Below are 20,207 nucleotides of genomic sequence, written 5' to 3'. Positions count from 1 at the left end.
GGAGAGAGGTTACTTTCCTTTCATGCCTCTGCCCTTACCTGCTGGACCTGTTTAGGTCCCACTTATCCCCTCAGCCCCAGTCCCATATCAAGAGACAATCCCTTCCCTTACACACCCAGGCTAGCGCTCAGAGAAACTCACCCCTGGGTGAGTTGCAAGCACCTTCCTAAATCACAGGAATTCAGTTAACTGAGCACTTAATATGTGCTTTGCTGTGGCCTGGATCTCTGCATGTCATCTCACTTAAACTCCAGAATAATTCAGCCAAGTAGAACATTGAGGTTGAGGGAAATGGAATAATTTGTACAAGGTGACAGAGCTATGTTTGGGATTTAGGATTTCCTACTCTGAACAAATGGTAATAGCTAAGAGTTATTGCTTTGCTTTACATGTCATTTCATTTCATCAGCACAGTAACCCTGTTGTAGATGTTGTTCTTTTTTCTTTTTGAGATGAAGCCTCACTCTGTCACCTAGTCTGGAGTGGCTCACTTCAGCCTCAACCTCCTAATAAGCTCAAATGACCTTTCCACCTCAGCCTTCCAAATAGCTGGGACTACAGACACACACCACCACACCATGCTAATTTTCATATTTTTTGTAGAGAAAGCGGTCTCTCTGTATTGCCCAGACTGGTCTTGAACTCCTGGGCTCCAGTGATCCTCCAGCCTCAGCCTCCCAAAGTGCTGGAATCACAGATGTGAGCCGCCATGGCCGGCCCTAGGCATTATCTTTTTAATCCTCATTTTGTAGATGATAAAACTGGGGCTTAGAAGGGTTAAATTCACACAGTTAGCAAGTGGTAAAGCTAAGATGCAAACCAAGAGAATTCAAGCTGCACAGCACCTGCCTCTAACCCCTTAGAACATCCTTTTGCAACGGGCTTGTGTCTTGCCCAGGCATCTTGTCCTGCCCCTTGTGGGTGATATTCTTGCTTCATAGACCTCCAGGAATGGAGTTCTTGGTATGAACTCCAGGCCCAGAGTTAAGCACTCAGCATCTTCTCCCAGACTTCCTTCTTGCCAGTTTTCCACCTAAACTTCTTCCTGGTTCCCAGGGCTAGGGCCTCCGTGATGCCTTGGCCCAGCATGATGACTGTCTGCTCCCTTCATTCTCCCTCCCTTATTTGTCTGTACAGACACCAGCTGTTCCCCACATCTGCCTTATGGGGTGACCTGGGCCCGGCTGGCAGACAAGAGCAAGACAGTGCAGGAAACTCTGTCTGACAGGGGTGCCCAATTTCCCACCCAGACACCTGCCTGCAGTGCGAGGCAGACAGGAAGGGGCAGGACTCAGCCTCTCAGGATGTCAGTTTATTATTTTCCTGTTGGAGCCTTGAGGAGCCTCAAATACAAAGCAGATTTCCAGAATGGTTGCTCCAATGGTTTCCCTTCATGACAAAAAAAAATTCAATTTATAATTGGAATCATTCTAAGTAAGCATGTGTTGGGGTGTGAGGGAGTAAAGGGAAACAACCTTAACATTTTCAACATACCAAAGCTTTCTAAGGTGTGGTGGCCTGGAACAGTAGTTGTGGTCATGTTTCAGATGGCTGCTAAGAGATTGATTCTTATAGATGTCTGGGGAGTTGGGGTATAGTCCCGGTTCTGTGACTTATTAACTCTGTGACCTTGGGTAGGCCAGACTCACTTTGGGTTTTTATGTTTTGATATTTGAATTAGATTCCTGTCTAATAACTCAACAAGGATTTCTAAAAATGTGTCTAAGGACTCTTCACATGGCTTCCTGGATGAGTTGGTCATTGAGCAGGAAGTTGAAGGCTAGTTAAGACTGAGACCTACAGGGAATAAGAAGAGGTTAATCCCAGAAACACATCTCAGCACAGGATAGTGCACCCAACTCATGCAACTATGTGTAGGGCTGGCTGCAATATTTGATAAATGACAGATTTGCTAAATCTTAAACCCTACCTAAATGAGAACATGGTTTCTTAAGAAAGGACATAATACCCAATATGCAGCACATTGGTCATTGGTCTAAGAAGGCTAGTGATTCTATAAGATATGGAAAAATAATCAATATCATTACATGGAGAGCAGCCTTCTTAGCAGAGTGGGTGATAACCTATATTGACAAAGGGCTGGGTGTTGGGTAGCTGACTTGGGGATGTACATCAATGTCTCTTCTTGACCCAGCAGCCAGAATAATCTTTTCTTTTTGAAACAGAGTCTCACTCTATTGCCCAGGCTGGAGTGCAGTGGCATAATCTTGGCTCACTGCAACCTCTGCCTCCCATGTTCAAGCAATTCTCCTCCCTCGGCCTCCTGAGTAGCTGGGATTACAGGCACACAACACTACACCTGGCTAATTTTTGTATTTTTAGTAGAGACGGGGTTTGTCTTGAACTCCTGACCTCGCAGAATAGTCCTTTTAAATCAAGTCCGATCATATCACACCTCAGTGCAAAGACATATAGTTCCTTCCCATTTTACTTGGAGTGAAAACCAAAGTTTTCCCAATGCCTACAAAGCTCTTGGGAAAATGTGGGTGCTTTGCCCATCCACATTGCTTCTCTGACTTTGCCCCCTTCCCAATGTCTATGCCTTTTCTTATTCACCTCTGGCATTCTGGACCCCTTGCTGTCCTTAGTTCAGCTCAGGCATCCTTCTACTTTACAGCCTTTGTCACTGTGGCACTGGCAATTTCTTTGGCTGAGAACCCTCTTCTATTCATCCTCATGACTCACTCCTTCACCTCTTTCAAGTCTTTGCCCAAGTGCCATGTTCTCAATGAGTCCAACCCTGACCACCCACCCCACATCACCCCTGGCAATCCCACACTCATTTGCTTTGCCTTCTGTTTTTTTTCTTTCTTTCTCCCTAATACTTATCACTCTGGCACACACTATAAAATATATTTATTATTTATGATCAGATGACCCCTACCCCTCTTGATGCTAGAATGCAGAATTAATGAGGATAAGAATGTGCTTCTTGTTTGTTTATTGATATATTCAAATTTCCAGTGTACCTCATTGTTTCCTGTCCAATAGTAGGTACTCAACACCCACAAATAATTTAGGGTAGTACCTGCTGTGTGATAGATACTGTACTAGGCCATGAGCAAGAACCTGGTCACAGCTGCACTGAGTTCATGTCTTACGGATGAGTAGCCAGACATTTAGAGTATAGCAAGTACTCATGGAGACACAGCAAGTCAGGAGGTCAGCGAAGTTTCCTAGAGAAGGCAACACCAAAGGCAATACATGAAAGGTCCAGAAGGTATTTCCCAGATGAAAGGAGTAAGGGAGGACCAGAGATAGGGGTGGGAGGGAAAAGGGTATCTTTGGCCAGAGGAACAGTCTGTGCAAAGGCCCAGACACCAGGGAAAGTGTTAAGGAAATTATAATTCCCTGAATATGCCCACAGCATGGTGCAAGGGGAAAAGGGATAAAAGATGAGCCTAGATGGATAAGCAAGGCTTTTATCACCCAAGCCAGGGAGACTGAACTTTATCCAGAGGTCAGTGGGAGTATTCAGGAGGATTTGAAGCACTGAGCCAGTCTGGGGAATCCCAGAAGGCCTTTTGGAAGAGGGAGTAGATATGCTTAACTTGGAGGATTAGTAAGAGACAACAAGCAGATGGCTAAGCACACTAGACTAACTCTTCCATGTTCAAAAATTACTGGCTTCTGGAATGTTATTAAACCCTCTGCCTCCCCCTGCCCCCGGCTTTGGAATGTAGCCCTGACTTTTTCCTTATGGATGAAGTAGACACTCATTTTAGCTTGGTCCTATGACGGAATCCAGCCCTTCTATCCCAAAAACTTATCAGCATCATTATCAACGTTATTACCATCACCATCATCATCATTACCTCACTGTCAAAACCATCACCACTAGCATCATCATTAATTGAACCCATATTTTATGCCATGCATTATGCTAAATGCTTTACTTGCATTTCATACTTCTGTGTGGTAGGACTGTTAGCACCTCCTTTTTACAGATAGAGAAACTGAAGGCCAGAAAAGGGAAGTAACTTGCCTGATAGCATACACGAAAGTCAGCAACAGGGCAAAGACTCAAACATGTCTTTTTCTCCTCTAGGCCGGTGTTTTCCTCCAATTTACCCATATTTTTCCACTTTATCCTCCATTTATCCACATGACCACTTTATCTTCATTTAAACAAGCTTCATCTACATTAACTGTTCCACGTTTTATGCCAGGTACTGTATCCATCCTACCCTTAAGAAACTTACAGGGGAATCCTCGTCCTTGGCATCATGCCTTTATCTACTTGGTCCTCATGAAATCTTTCCAACAGCACTGTGAAGACCCTAAGACTCAACCAGGTGAAGTGACCTGCCAGTGATGTGGCTCCCCACAGCCAGCAGGAGACACAGTCAAAGCTCTCTGACCATCAGCACAACATGACTCTTGTCCCTCCCCAACCAGCACCCCCACTATGCTCTGCTAGTTACCTCCCTGTGGAGTCTGAGTCAGAATCCAGCCCCTGCATGTCTCTCAGCTCTAGACAGGATCTGCAGCCAGGGCCTTGTGGTACAGTTGCCTGAGCTGCATTCCTGAGCCACTCACACTCGCAGATGGAGGTGTTAGCCTCAGCAGCTCACCCAGAGGGAGAACCCATGTGCCAGAGCACCAACTCTAGCCCCAAGTAAAAAAAGGAGAGAATCCTGGCCCTTAGTCATGGACCTGACTTGCTAACAGAATCCCAGAGTGGGTGGCCAAGCCATTTATGGGACAGCCTAGCCACACGGTGCTGAGAATCCCCAAATGTAAACTGGCCACCATGGTGTTCATGCTGTGGGTGGTAGGTTTTCTTGGGAGGCCGCCTGGGGGAAAAGGTGGGGAGCTGCTTGGGGAGTCAGGGAATCTGGCAGTTGGGCTCAGAGCTCTGATTTTATCAAGATGTGATTCTTCTCTCCATGCCTCAGTTTCTTTGTCTGTGAAGAGAGGACCCTGACTCCTGCTCTGCCATCCTCCTGGGGCATGGTGCTGAGGAGCGCCAGGCCACCTGCCAGCCCACTGACTCATCTCTTCACATCTTAGTTTCTTTTAAGATGTAAAATGAGGATAGTAAGAATAGTTACCTCTTAGCATTGCTGGGCAGAGTGAGTAAGATAATGATGCACATTGAGTTTAGCTCAGTGCCAGGCACATAATAAGGATAAAGGTTATTGGTGATTAAAAAGACAAAGCAGCAGTCAGCCTTTTCAGGTTGTGAAGAAAATACCTTTTTTTTCCTGCCTTCTTTTTACTCTCACTTGCTGAAAAACTCTCAAGTGTTTGAAGTGGGGTTTGGAATCCTGCACCATCAACTCACTGACTGGTACTGAGGCCTGAGACTGGTTAGTTTTGCTTTACACATTCTGAAGCCTCCATTTTCTCATCTGCAAGATGGGTAGCTAATAATGATAGTCTCCCAAGGTGGTGCAGAGTCAGAGAGCTAGCATAGAGAAATCATCTGGCATGTGGAAGGCCCTTTGGAATCACGGGCATGTGTACAGTGGTATTCACCACTTGAGCCTGCATGAACAGGTGTCCCCAAGTCCTTTCCAGGTTAGACCTAGGAATACCTGAAAATCTCCACCCTTTTCTTCTCAGCTTTATATCTGTGATCAGTGAGGAAGCTTGTAACAGAGGAGGCTCTGAACAGGCAGTTCACAAAGATGCAAGAGGAGGGAAGAAAACACCATGTGTCTCCTCTACATTGGGCGCTCTGAGAGCTGGACTGGACCTGACATGACTTTATTGACTCCTCACTAGAGCCCTTCGAGGTCTTGATAAAGACTCTTGTCTTACAGATGAGGAGGCTGAAGTCCACAAGATGCCAGGGACTTGCTGAAAGTCATACAGTTTCTGTGTAAAGTCTACAACATATTACTTATAAGCATGTAGTGGAGACAAGATGGCTCTGGATAGGCCTCCTGAGACCAACCCTCCTAGGCTTTGTCATATTCTGATTGAGTTTCCTTCAGTGTTTATTTCGGAAGTGCTGAAACTGCCCAGACTGGCCTGGGGAAGGAAGAAAAAGTGACACCACCCCAGCATAGCCAGAGTGCCAAGACTGGCCTGAGAAGCTAACTGGTGGCAAGGCCTTGCCAGCCAACAATTTTGGAGAAGCTGACTCAACTGGGGAGGGCAGGAAGGGGAGCATTCAAGACAGGGTTTGTGAAGAAATTCTATGTTTCAAGTTCCTTTCTGGCCAGGTCTTTGCCTTCTACCTTTCTCAGACTGAGAAGGATTTTCAGCCAGATGAGAAGTTAGAAGCTATGAAAATCAACTCTTATTATAGGTAGGGAAACTGAAGCTCAGAGAAGGGAAGTAACTTGTCTAAAGTCACCCAGCAACTGACTGTAAAAGTGGAGACTCCCTGACTTGTATTCTGCCTGCATATTCATGCATTCATTTGTTCATTCATTCATGGTTCATTGAATGCATAAAGACTGAGTTCAATAGCAGTCATGGTCCCTGCCCAGAGTGAGCTGACATCGAAGTAAAGAAGTAATTCAGTATCAGAAGGGTGTAAAAATAAGATGCTGTGATACGGTATGAAGGCGATGGTGCTATTAGTTTGGTGCAAAAGTAATTGCCATTTTTACCATTACTTTCAATGGCAAAAACCACAATTATTTTTGCACTAACCTAATATCTTTGGTCAGACTACTGAGGGAGGTAGTGATACCTGAGAAAAGACCTGGACAATGAAAAAGAGCTGGCCAGGGAAGAGCAGTCAGAGTGGAGGACCATTAGTGGCTAACGACACAAAAGTAGGAAAACAGAGTATATGGGGAACCAATAAATAAAGAAGCCACTGAGAGTGAGGAGGAGAAGGAAACCACGTAAGATCTGAGAATTATGTAGAAATCAGATCATGCAAGGCCTTGAACTTGTGGTAAGGACTTTGGATTTTATTCTAAGACATAATTTTTTGAATGTTTGCCTTGAGTGAGGTGCAGCAGAAGCACAAAAGATAAAGCAGACATGAAACCATCCCTAATGGGTGTTTGAGCTCAATGGGAAAGTGTTAGAGAGAGAATTTTAGAGAAGACATTAGAGGTAACTGGATCGTGCTAATGATAGAATGAGAGCAAGGGTAGGAGACGGGGATGGATAAAGCATGGGGGAGTTAAGGACAAGGAGATTGTTCAAGTGTGGAAGGTGGGAGGTGGGGGACAATAGGCAGGAAAGATGGTGAAATATGAGTGAGGGAGAAATTTGATTCAGCATATATGTATTCGGCACTGAGCATCTCAAAGGTGTTAGGCCATGTGCTGGGGCTTTTGCATGTTTCTTCTTGCTTGATCCTCACAAAAAATGCAATATGAAATATGGTATTTTAAAAATCCTCCTTTCATAGATGTAGAACCTAAGATCCTGACAGTGGAGGGATTTTTCCCAAAATCGTTCAGCGAGTATGAAGCAAACAAGGATTTCAACCTGAACTTTTTGGCTGTCATGATAGTACTGTCCACACTCTACCCCAGTGGCTGGATTTTTACTTGGCTTTGCCCTCAGTTTCCCTGTTTGGACTGGGGGGTTTTCTCTCTATGTCACTTCCAGTTCTAATATTCTGTGCTTCTCTTCAAGGTAAAATGAATAGGGACAAATATTCTAGATTCTAGATGGAATATCATAGATGTATTCCACAAAGTCACAGAGGATGGAAAGTAAATGTCCTAAACAGAAAACAGCAAGTAGCTGTGAGCAAGAAGAGAGGTGCTGCTTGGAAAAAGGGACTGTGGAAATGCTTACCACAGCATCAGGCACTTATGAATTTAAATTGAAAAGAGAAACAAAGACTTGTGGTAGCCATAAGTACAAAGAGTCAGAGAGAGGTGGAGCAATGAATACAAATTTATTCATTCTGTGGCTTAGGTCCTGTGAAAACACGAATAAACAAGATTGACCTGGTCCCTGCCTTATGGGCCACAGAATTGGTGGGAGGATAGACCAAAAAAATAAAGGAGAGGGAGCGGGAGAGAGAAAGAGACAGAATAATTGAGCACTTAGCATATGTCAAGCACTGTGTGAGGTGTTTTCACAAGTTATTTCATGTATTCCTTATCACAACCTCAGGAGGTCTACACTTTTATTTTTCCCATTAAATGAATGAGTTCATTGAGACTCAGAGAAATTGTCACATGTTCAAGGTCACATCTCAAGTAGATGAGAGAGCTGGGGCGTATACTTAAATCTTTCTGATGTTCCATTCTACATTTTAAATTACTGCAAAATTTCAGGATGGAGAGAGGTTGGGAGGGAGGGAAAGAGGTCAAAGAGGCAGAGAAAAAAGAAGAGGTAGACATTGAGAATGAGTCCACAAGTACAGGAGAGAGAGGGATAGAAACAAAGATTCTCTCTGAGACTACGTGACCACTTGGAGACCCTGCCCAGGCAGAAGCCAAATGAGGTCATTAAATCCATCTGCACAGATGGGAGACTCTCTGGGGAAAGTTATATGCAAATGTCATGATGCAATGAGGTGAAATCTACTTGCGTTAGTTCAGGCGGGGACTCAAGCAGGGACTGCACTGTGCTCTTTGGAAAGACAGATTATCTGCCGGATGGGGAAGACACTCGCTCTGTTGGGCTCTTCCTATCAGTTTGCAGAAAGGAAAGCTGGCCAAGGTCACAGAGCACATGAAGGAACGAACTGGCAACTGGATTGAACTCAGTCCTCTCACTTGTTCGTATGCTAAAATCTGCTTCCCAGGTCCTTCAAATTTTGTGCAAAACCTCCATGTGATCTATTCCCTACTCAGGATTCCAAACCTCCCAGAAGGTGGTCTAGCTTCCCTGAGACATGCTTTTTGTTTTCATCATTGCCTACTAAAATCAAAGTGACCAATATGTGCAGACTTATGTTTCTCAAAAGACACTTCCACATCCTTCCTTTCACTTGATCGCTCATACATCAGATATTCCATTACACAGTTCTATTAATCAACTTTGCTATAGTGCACTACAATTTTCCACCCATGATTTTACTCAGCTCCTATAGTTCAAAATACAAAGTGGGTCTTATTATATCAGCTCTACATAGGGACCTGAGGCTCAGAGATAAGTAGCTTGTTTTACTTTAAATACCAGACTTGACACTTACTATTACTTTTGGCAAATTCTTATTCCTTTCTGAGCTTCAGTTTCCTTATCATCAATAAAAGGGTGATTGTTGCAGCATCTGTCTTACAGAGTTGTCAAAAGTGTTTTCTTGTTTGGAAATCACTGAGTACATTGCCTTACCCCATAGCAAATGCCTAGTGCCTCTGCAAATGAAAACTGCTGTGATTATGATCATGGTGCGCTCGATAAAAGTTATCACCAGGATAGCAAGAAGCAGAGCCATAACTTGAACTTGAACCTTCTGCTCCTCAAATCCAGTGATTGTATCCCTGCCCTGCACTGCCTGTCTGATCATTACTGCTTCAGACCAAATCACCTGATTCACTTCTTCTTTCTGCAGGTCACCCCATTCCCTATGTCCTGTGACCTACAAGGTGACTGTGCTTGTCGGGACCCCCAGGCCCAAGAACACAGCCGGAAAGACCTCCGGGGATACAGCCATGGCTAAGGAAGGACAAAGACTTGTCAAAGAATTCCCAACGCCAGGACCCGCATCCCTTTGGTATTGATTTCACAGTCAGCTGCTCAACGGAATGGCCTCTCCACACCAGGGATCCTTAGCACCCAACCGGTCTGCCTTTAATTTTACCCAGGAAGGACTCACAGTGGGGCGAATGAACCAAGTTTCGCCATGCTGGATGATGAAATGGATTCCCATCCCAAAGTCTGAGATGGATTGCATATACAGTGTGCAGTCCCAGAGCCTCCTAAAATTCTAGCCATTTGTCACACAACCACAGCAAGAAACATGTTCTATATCTAGAATGTGCCCATCTGTGGTTAGTACACATGCATGCATACACACCCATACAAACATCTGTGTGAGGGCATTTCTGGAGATGAGCAGAGAGAGACTGGAATAAACTCAATCTTTTCCTTCCCAAGCTCCTAGCCAACACTATCCTTGGGAGAAAGAAATTTGCAGAAACTGCTAAGACGAAGTGTGGAGATGTCAAGATAGTTCACACCCTGAGGCTCAGAGTATGTAGGACATGCACAATTGTGCAGTCCTTTGGGATTGGAAATGAAATAGTCTGTGATCACCTACCTTCTAGGGAACTAGGACCTAGGAAGAGGTAAAGATTATAAGGTATGCAACGCGCCCCAATTCTTCTGCTGCCATGGGGGATTTTACCCCAACTCCAGGGTTCGAGGCCAATCCGAGAATGGCTTAGGATTGCAATGTCAAGGTATTATATCAGCCCCTTGCTTGAGGCTTGAGGTCATAATATCCCTCTAGGACTTACCTGTTCCTCCAAATCTTGCCTTGGGACCACATTTGCTGCTACTTTTCCTGCTGCTCTATCCTATACATTGAATAATCCAAGATGGTAGAACTAGGTTAGGAAAAATTCCACACAACCAAACAGTCTGCCTTAAAAGTGACCCACATTTTTCCATAGCTCCTCACTTTTTAGCCCTTCTGCAAGAGAAAAACCCTCATGGGTCCACATGGTGAGAAGTTAAGTTTCATGTAAGTGGGCCTCTCACCCTGGAAAGGCGTTGAGGGACATCAGATGCTGGAACCCTCACTGAAAGTCCAGAATGTCTAAGCCAGTGTTAGATTTTGTAAGCAAGTGGAACAGTGTTAAATTTCTATGATGTTGGAGCCATCCAGAGACTATTGGAATTGTCGAGACTCTTGGATTATTATCCTTATCCTAATCTTCCTAGCCCTTCAGGCTAGAGTAGGCTTTGATCCTGAGAACCTCGCTGTTGCTCTGAGGAGATATTCTAGGAGAAAGAATCTTTTATAAGAACAGTACAGATTGTTCTCGAGAGGGCCATCAGAAGGAAGCCAAAGAGTTCACAGCCTCAGCACCAACAACTCAACATGGTCATCGTGTTTTCTATATGGTTTTTCCAGCTACCAGTACTCCCTTCCATACCTGTGGCTGGGCAGTGCTTCTCTCTCTCCCATGTCTAGCCTCCAAAAGTTAAGTGAAAATTAGTCAATTGCACGTGGAAGCCCCCACCACTTTGGAGATCTCTTTGTTTCTTTTCAGCCAGGTACCTGTCCACTCCCTTTGAATTAATATGGGAAGAAATTAGTACAGGATGAACTGGAGAGAAGGGTTGAGTGTGACATACTTTCTGAAACCTGGAGCTGGGAATTGAGGAGAAGGGAAGGTCTAGACTAGTTATATCACATAGGGATTACTGTAAATCAAGTCATCTCAAGTCTAGTGAAGACAACCAACAGAAACAAAACTCAGCGTAGGGATAGAAAATATCATGCACATGTGCAGCCCCACCTAATTCCTGCATCCAAGGCAGGTGTTGTTAATCTATCATAGCCCTTTTATTAAAAAAAAAAAAAAAAAACCAAAAATAACTTTAGGAACCACCATATTATATCACTCCCAATAGCACTGACCTGGTGATCAAAAACACTTGAGAAGACATCTATTGGCCATCTCTGGCCAATTATATTAAGAAACATAACACGGTGCTTTTGGCACAGGTGCCCACAAATACGGATGCAGTGCTGAGATAGTTTATGAGACTTGTACCATTTCACAAACTCTGAAATTGGGTTCCATATTGGCAAGGCTGCCACAGTTGTTGTTAAGAATAATCCTCTATGTTTCTTCCTCACAAAACCATATCTCATTTATATCCAGACCATTACTTCACTATAATTACAAGGACCAATTACTAGCAAGAAATAAGAATAGTATTAGAAGAATCTATCCTATTTTGAATGCCTCTCCAGTATCTTCCCACGCTTGCCAACTCTCCAGGCCTCTCTCTTGCCCTGAGTTATCAGCCTGTGTGGTGTTAACTTAGAAGGTACAAGCTAAGAAACAACAGTATCAACCCTCCTAGTTGCTTAATTATACTCATAGGTAATACAAAAAGCTCTGAAGACCCAAAGATGACATTACTAATGATTTAATTTCAGGAGCCACAAAAGAACCTTACCAGCTTCCCTCAAATCAGTCCTTATCCTCTTTCTATCTTCACTCCCATCATCATCTATTCTCACACTATCCAGCTAAGCAAAGATTCCTGGAGGCTGACTTGTATCTTCAGACTCACAGAGTGAATTCAGCTCTTCTGAATCAAGACCCACTCAGTCTCTTTCATTCAGACCTGTTGCTAACAAATTTCTATTTGCCAAGGATATTAGGCAAAAGAGGCTACTTGATTGGTGGCCAACCTCGTGCCCACATGGAAAGTATCTTTAATAGGGTCTTTTCAAACCTTAGTGGAGGAGGTCAGCTTAATTTGGGCAATGCATTTGTTCCCAGTTTCATTTTCTTCCTGGGAATTAACTCGTCATTTCATTCCTTCAGTCATCTTCTGTTTAGGTGACTGGAGCACTGAGAGGCAGCTCTGATGCACTATTGTGTGTCAGCAGCTCAAAGGCCCTAAAACACTGAAGGTTCTGCATCTGAAGTATTAGATTGTTAGCAGCAAAATATAAAAGATGAGGTGGACAGTTCTCTAAGCCCTATTTAGGTAAATTTTTCTAAGCCACAATCTTAACTACCTACCCAAAGGATTTGCATTACCCCCAGATTCTGTGCCGACAACCTTTTAAGGAAATACAGTCCTTGGGAAATGAGTTTTGATGGTGAATTGGTGTGTTAAGGGAAAAATTAATGGTCATAGATGGTAGGGCTTTGAAAATGCAGGGTATCAGCTGCCACTCCTGGCTTCAACACATTGAGTCACTGCCTAGACAGTTCTCTTGGTCTTATTCCCATCTTGGCCAATGCTTAAATACTATTTGTTGAAAATAATTCTTTGAGACAGATTTCAGCTACCTCCCTTCCAGGTTCAATTTAACTTGGTTGTAATTGTCAATTTGTTATAGGTCTTACCTGTGTGAAAGAAAGAAAAAAGAAAAGGAAGGAAGAAAGGAAGGAAATTATAAGGTCAAGTTAACAGTTTTGAGGTTTTGTGTTTTTTTCTGGAACTACTTCAAGTGAGAAAATTTAAAAAAAAATGGTGACAAAGCTGTACAGATAGAGATTAATAGAAGACAAAGAAAGAGATTAAAAGGAAATAAAAATGCATGATTAAAAACTAAGAATAAAAAACCTATTTTTATGTTTCCTAAAGGAAATTGTTTATTCTACAGACTCAGTAGGTAGACACAAACATAAACATTTCCCTAGAAGACATAGAGTGGGCTTTGATAACACTGTCTGTTATTTTCTGTACATTGTGGTAGGTCCAGGAAATATGACATTTTCCCCCTTAATGTGTTATTGTTGTTGTTGGGTGGGGTGGGCATTTTGTTTATTTGTTTGGTGGCAATCAGTGGTAGTAGGGAGTGGGAGGGCTTATATTGGTTTTCCCAGATATTAAGGGGACATATTGTGTCGTTGTGCTTTTCACGTTATAAAATGTTTATATTTACCAGTACAGCACTGGGCTTTATAAAGACTGCACTCAGAACCACACTGCACAGTCCAGTTTTTTTAAAAAGCTGCTACATGACAGACAGGCAATCCCAGTGAGTTTTGAGAAACAAATCAAACCAAGTAAACAACAAACATAAAAACCAAATAGCAAATGAATAAAAGCCTGTTGTTGTAATGTATTCAACTTTTGCCAAATTCCTACCAATCACTTGCTTTTTAAAAGAAATGTATAATAGCTAAAAGAGAAAGTATGTCCCTATTGTACAGAACTTAGAATTTTTGACTCCAGGCAGCAGTTTGCTCAGTGATCTTGAACAAGTTATTCAATTGCCTCTACATTTGCATCAGTTTCTCTAGCTGCAAAATGGGGATAATACTATATACCTACCTCACAATGGGAGGGCAGGAGATTTTGAGGCCCTGAGGTTTTAGGTGGGCTGTGAGGGCCAACGCTTGACACAAAGTCCATGGGTTATTATTCAAGAATGCACAGGCCCATCGGCCTTTTCAGAAAGACAGGGAGTGCTTGTTTGATATTTCAAGGAATAAAGCCGGAGCTCCTAAATTGTAGTCCACCTTAAAAGAGAGACCTGTATTGGAGAATATTTTATTTTTTTGGCAAATTTGATCTTACCCTTTACCAGTTCTACAATTTGGTTAAAAGCTGATTACGTCCTACAATGTCAAAGTCAGCTAACTGTCGTCTACTTAAGACTTCCGGTCATTTCCAACTTACTTATAGAGGAAGGGAGTCTCTAAAATCTCTTCTTCAGAAGGCACCTCACTTCTCAGACTTAAAATTCCACATCAAGTGTTCCATTAAAAGAAGATAAGGCATTCTGAGTGCAAACAAATGGGGGCTTCTTAAACTACACACCAGCAGTCAGTGAGGAAAACTTTGAACAATTATTGAGTTGCTTTCTTGGGTCTCTATAATCAATAACCTGTCTGCAGATATCTATCTATATAAAGATATTATATATAAATATAAATTTACATATATATGCACATGTATATATAGTTGTACATATATGTGTGTATATATATACTTAAATGTAATATTTACAAAATAAAACTGTGATCTCGTCTAGAGAAAATGTATTCATATTACAAACTGCTCTTCCATATTTATGTATCATATTATACCTTTTTATTATTGTTATAATTATTATGGGAATTTCTAATTAATATGATGTTGAAATCTGTTTGGCACCTTCTGGAAGCTACCAAAAAAATGACACTCCATTGAAGTGCTTAAAAGCTGTTCTCATAAGAATTCTACTGGCCTATTGTAAAAAAGAAAAAAAAAAAGAAAAAGAAAAAAGACACAAAGAAAACAATCTAAACACCAAAAACTAAACACAATTCCAATCCCTTTTCTGTACCTCACGCGCATAAATTTGCTGCTCCTATTTTTTTTTCTGTTTATGTGTTTTTATGGATCTAAGTTAAATCTTTTGGCAATATATAAAAATGTAAATAGTAAACTTTATTTATTAAGAATGTCATCTTTTTAATTTATATTTACACAATTGTTCATCTAATTTATTTTTTCTATACAGTTTTAAATACTCAGACATATTTTGCTGTTCATGATATTTTTATCCTGTTCTCATGGATTTGTTTTCCCATACTGTTTTCTCTGATCTCAATTACAGGTTGGATCTCACAAATAATAATGTCAGAGACAGAAATATTTTGCCACTGTTGATTACTATACTTTAAAGTTCTATATTATGAAAATATATAATAGCTTGTATGCTTCAGTGTGTTGTTGTGTGGTTTTTGTCTGCTGCGGAATGATAAAGGGCTGTCATATATACACACTAACATGGAGAGAGCCCTGGGGCCTGGAATTAGACAATCAATGATAGCATAAGATTTTATCCAATATATATCGATTCCTCTAAAAAATTAATTCCTGAAAGTATCTAATTTTGCATATGCAAAAACTGAAAAACTTTCTTACATGTTATAAGAAAGTTCTGGGGAGCTAAAGCATATGTCACTCTTGGTTATATATTGCCTTTTGCACACAGCCTTTAATAGTATACTTCCAGATGTAAACGCTTGTATGGTCCAAAGACACAAACCAGTGCAGTGGTTCCCAAGTGCTAAGCTGTGGATCAGAGCTAGTTCATAACTAAGTTTTCATTTGTCTAAGGCAAAATGTGGGGTCAATTGTTCATTCTTGTGGAGTTCTATCTTTTAAGATTAACTCTTCCTTACTCTTCTGGTATTAAAATGTCATTATATATATGTATATATACATATATACATATATATATACACACATATATATATATATATATATCTCCACACACACATATGCAGGCTCATATATATATATATATATATATATATATCTCCACACACACACACACACACACACATACATAATTTTATATATGTGAAAATGAGCCTGCAGCTGAAACTGAAATGTTGCTGCTTTCAATCTGTTTCGTGTATCTCATTATTCATCATCGCCAGGTAGTAGCTATGAGATTTTTAGAAAATTATTTAATGGCTTTAAGATTTAGTTCTCCCATATGTGATATGGAAATAATAAAAGTATTTCATAAGGTTTTGCTAGAATTAAATGAGATAAATATGCCAAGTGTTTAGAACAGTGCTGAACACATTATATTATCTCGTTATGAGTAGTATGAGACCAGAATTACTTATGACAAGTAATAATACACTAATTTTTCTGATATCTACTTATTTTGTAAGATAATAAAAACAAAATGCATAAATCATTCAAGAGCTTGCACAGGCATTTTATGGAGTAAACTTATTAGCACTGTCCACTGAGCTGCTAGCTGGCAGTACCACCATAAGGCAGGTCAAAATACGTGTTTATCTGCTGATAACTACATTTTGAATTTTTCACAAAAAGGCTGTGTGGGAACATCAATGTGAATTATATATAAGGGCAGGGATAGGAAAGTCAAGAACTACTCATAGTGGGGTGGCTTTTTTTGGACTCTAAAAATATAACTCATGGAGAAACATGATGTAGACTACTAAAAAAGAAAAAAAAGTCATTGCTAAATTCTTCCAGATAACTGGTTATTTTCAAAGTAAAATAATTGACAAAAGAAAAATATTTTACACAGTTTTATTCAATGTGAAGACTGAAACAACATTTAGACAACAGGCTCCTGAAAAGAGGCAAATATTTCTCAAACAGAAAGATTAAAAGATGAGAGTTTTAATGTGGCTTTTTACATTCCTTGGTTTTGTCTGAAGAGACAAAAAGTCATGGGGTAAAGAGCTTCCTACTGGGATGGAGCCAAGATGGCCGAATAGGAACAGCTCCGGTCTACAGCTCCCAGTGTGAGTGACACAGAAGACGGGTGATTTCTGCATTTCCATTTGAGGTACCGGGTTCATCTCACTATGGAGTGCCAAACAGTGGGTGCAGGACAGTTGGTGCAGCGCACTGTGCACAAACCAAACCAGGGCGAGGCATTGCCTCACTCGGGAAGCAGAAAGGGTCAGGGAGTTCCCTTTCCTAGTCAAAGAAAGGGGTAACAGACAGCACCTGGAAAATCAGGTCAGTCCCACCCTAATACTGCGCTTTTCCAACGGGCTTGGAAAACGGCACACCAGGAGATTGTGTCCCGCACCTGGCTCGGAGGGTCCTATGCCCACGGAGTCTCACTGATTGCTAGCACAGCAGTCTGAGATCAAACCGCAAGGCTGCAGCGAGGCTGGCGGAGGGGCGCCCGCCATTGCCCAGGCTTGCTTAGGTAAACAAAGCAGCCGGGAAGCTTGAACTGGGTGCAGCCAACCACAGCTCAAGGAGGCCTGCCTGACTCTGTAGGCTCCACCTCTGGGGGCGGGGCACAGACAGACAAAAAGTCAGCAGGAACCTCTGCAGACTTAAATGTCCCTGTCTGACAGCTTTCAAGAGAGTAGTGGTTCTCCCAGCACACAGATGGAGATCTGAGAACAGGCAGACTGCCTCCTAAAGTGGGTCCCTGACCCCCGAGCAGCCTAACTGGGAGGCACCCCCCCAGTAGGGACAGACTGACACCTCACTTGGCCAGGTACTCCTCTGAGACAAAACTTCGAGAGGAACTATCAGACAGCTGAATTTGTGGTCTCACGAAAATCCGCTGTTCTGCAGCCACCGCTGCTGACACCCAGCCAAACAGGGTCTGGAGTGGACCTCTAGCAAACTCCAACAGACCTGCAGCTGAGGGTCCTGTCTGGTAGAAGGAAAACTAACAAACAGAAAGGACATCCACACCAAAAACCCATCTGTACATCACCATCATCAAAGACCAAAAGTAGATAAAACCACAAAGATGGGGAAAAAACAGAGCAGAAAAACTGGAAACTCTAAAAAGCAGAGCACCTCTCCTCCTCCAAAGGAATGCAGTTCCTCACCAGCAACGGAACAAAGCTGGATGGAGGATGACTTTGACGAGTTGAGAGAAGAAGTCTTCAGATGATCAAACTACTCCGAGCTACGGGAGGAAATTCAAAACAATGGCAACGAAGTTAAAAACTTTGAAAAAAAATTAGATGAATGGATAACTAGAATAACCAATGCAGAGAAGGGGTTAAAGGAGCCGATGGAGCTGAAAGCCAAGTTTCGAGAACCACGCGAAGATGCAGAAGCCTCGGTAGCTGATGCGATCAACTGGAAGAAAGGGTATCAGTGATGGAAGATGAAATGAATGAAATGAAGCAAGAAGGGAAGTTTAGAGAAAAAAGAATAAAAAGAAATGAACAAAGCCTCCAAGAAATATGAGACTATGTGCAAAGACCAAACCTACGTCTGATTGGTGTACCTGAAAGTGACGGGGAGAATGGAACCAAGTTGGAAAACACTCTGCAAGATATTATCCAGGAGAACTTCCCCAATCTAGCAAGGCAGGCCAACGTTCAGATTCAGGACATACAGAGAACGCCACAAAGATACTCCTTGAGAAGAGCAACTCCAAGACACATAATTGTCAGATTCACCCAAGTTGAAATGAAGGAAAAAATGTTAACGGCAGCCAGAGAGAAAGGTCAAGTTACCCACAAAGGGAAGCCCATCAGACTAACAGCTGATCTCTCGGCAGAAACTCTACAAGCCAGAAGAGAGTGACACCCGATATTCAACATTCTTAAATAAAAGAATTTTCAACCTAGAATTTCATATCCAACCAAACTAAGCTTCATAAGTGAAGGAGAAATACTTTACAGACAAGCAAATGCTGAGTGATTTTGTCAGCACCAGGCCTGCCCTAAAAGAGCTCCTGAAGGAAAAACTAAACATGGAACGGAACAACTGTTACCAGCCACTGCAAAAACATGCCAAATTGTAAAGACTATCGAGGCTAGGAAGAAACTGCATCAACTAACGAGCAAAATAACCAACTAACATCATAATGACAAGATCAAATTCACACATAACAGTATTAACTTTAAATGTAAATGGGCTAAATGCTCCAATTAAAAGACAGACTGGCAAACTGGATAAGGAGTCAAGACCCATCAGTGTGCTGTATTCAGGAAACCCATCTCATGTGCAGAGACACACATAGACTCAAAATAAAGGGATGGAGGAAGATCTATCAAGCAAATGGAAGACAAAAAAAAGGCAGGGGTTACAATCCTAGTCTCTGATAAAATAGACTTTAAACCAACAAAGATCAAAAGAGACAAAGAAGGCCATTACATAATGGTAAAGGGATCAATTCAACAAGAAGAGCTAACTATCCTAAATATATATGCACCCAACACAGGAGCACCCAGATTCATAAAGCAAGTCCTGACTGACCTACAAAGGGACTTAAACTCCCACACAATAATGATGGGAGATTTTAACACCCCACTGTCAACATTAGACAGATCAACGAGACAGAAAGTTAACAAGGATATCCAGGAATTGAACTCAGCTCTACACAAAGTGGACCTAATAGACATCTACAGAACTCTCCACCCCAAATCAACAGAATATACATTTTTTTCAGCACCACACCACACCTATTCCAAAATTGACCACATAGTTGGAAGTAAAGCTCTCCTCAGCAAATGTAGAAGAACAGAAATTATAACAAACTGTCTCTCAGACCACAGTGCAATCAAACTAGAACTCAGGATTAAGAAACTCACTCAAAACCACTCAACTACATGGAAACTGAACACCCGGCTCCTGAATGACTACTGGGTACATAATGAAATGAAGGCAGAAATAAAGATGTTCTTTGAAACCAATGAGAACAAGGACACAACATACCAGAATCTCTGGGACATATTCAAAGTGGTGTGTAGAGGGAAATTTATAGCACTAAATGCCCACAAGAGAAAGCAGGAAAGATCCAAAATTGACACCCTAACATCACAATTAAAAGAACTAGAAAAGCAAGAGCAAACACATTCAAAAGCTAGCAGAAGGCTAGAAATAACTAACGTCAGAGCAGAACTGAAGGAAATAGAGACACAAAAAACCCTTCAAAAAATTAATGAATCCAGGAGCTGGTTTTTTGAAAAGATCAACAAAATTGATAGACCACTAGCAAGACTAATAAGAGAGAAGAATCAAATAGATGCAATAAAAAATGATAAAGGGGATATCACCACCGATCCCACAGAAATACAATCTACCATCAGAGAATACTATAAACACCTCTACGCAAATAAACTAGAAAATCTAGAAGAAATGGATAAATTCCTCAACACATACACCCTCCCAAGACTAAACCAGGAAGAAGCTGA

The 20,207-nt window shown here is 41.8% G+C and overlaps 2 protein-coding genes across 2 annotated transcripts in view; one reads left to right on the top strand and one right to left on the bottom strand.

The window, feature by feature from the left end:
* Positions 1-15,761, top strand: part of PAPPA (pappalysin 1) — a 249,129-nt gene extending 233,368 nt beyond the window's left edge. The window contains exon 22 of the mRNA XM_055271320.2: positions 9,452-15,761. Within this exon, the coding sequence (XP_055127295.1) occupies positions 9,452-9,559 (108 nt within the window). The 3' untranslated portion in view covers positions 9,560-15,761. The remainder of the gene's footprint in view (positions 1-9,451) is intronic.
* The window catches only part of ASTN2 (astrotactin 2), a 1,055,774-nt gene that overhangs the window by 1,386 nt on the left and 1,034,181 nt on the right, over positions 1-20,207 (bottom strand). The gene's annotated exons all lie outside the window — the stretch shown is intronic.

This window comes from Symphalangus syndactylus, chromosome 3 (genome assembly GCF_028878055.3).
Source record: "Symphalangus syndactylus isolate Jambi chromosome 3, NHGRI_mSymSyn1-v2.1_pri, whole genome shotgun sequence".
In the NCBI taxonomy this organism is placed as follows: Eukaryota; Metazoa; Chordata; class Mammalia; order Primates; family Hylobatidae; genus Symphalangus; species Symphalangus syndactylus.
Note: the sequence above shows the minus strand (reverse complement) of the source record. Positions and strands in the feature narration are given on the sequence as shown.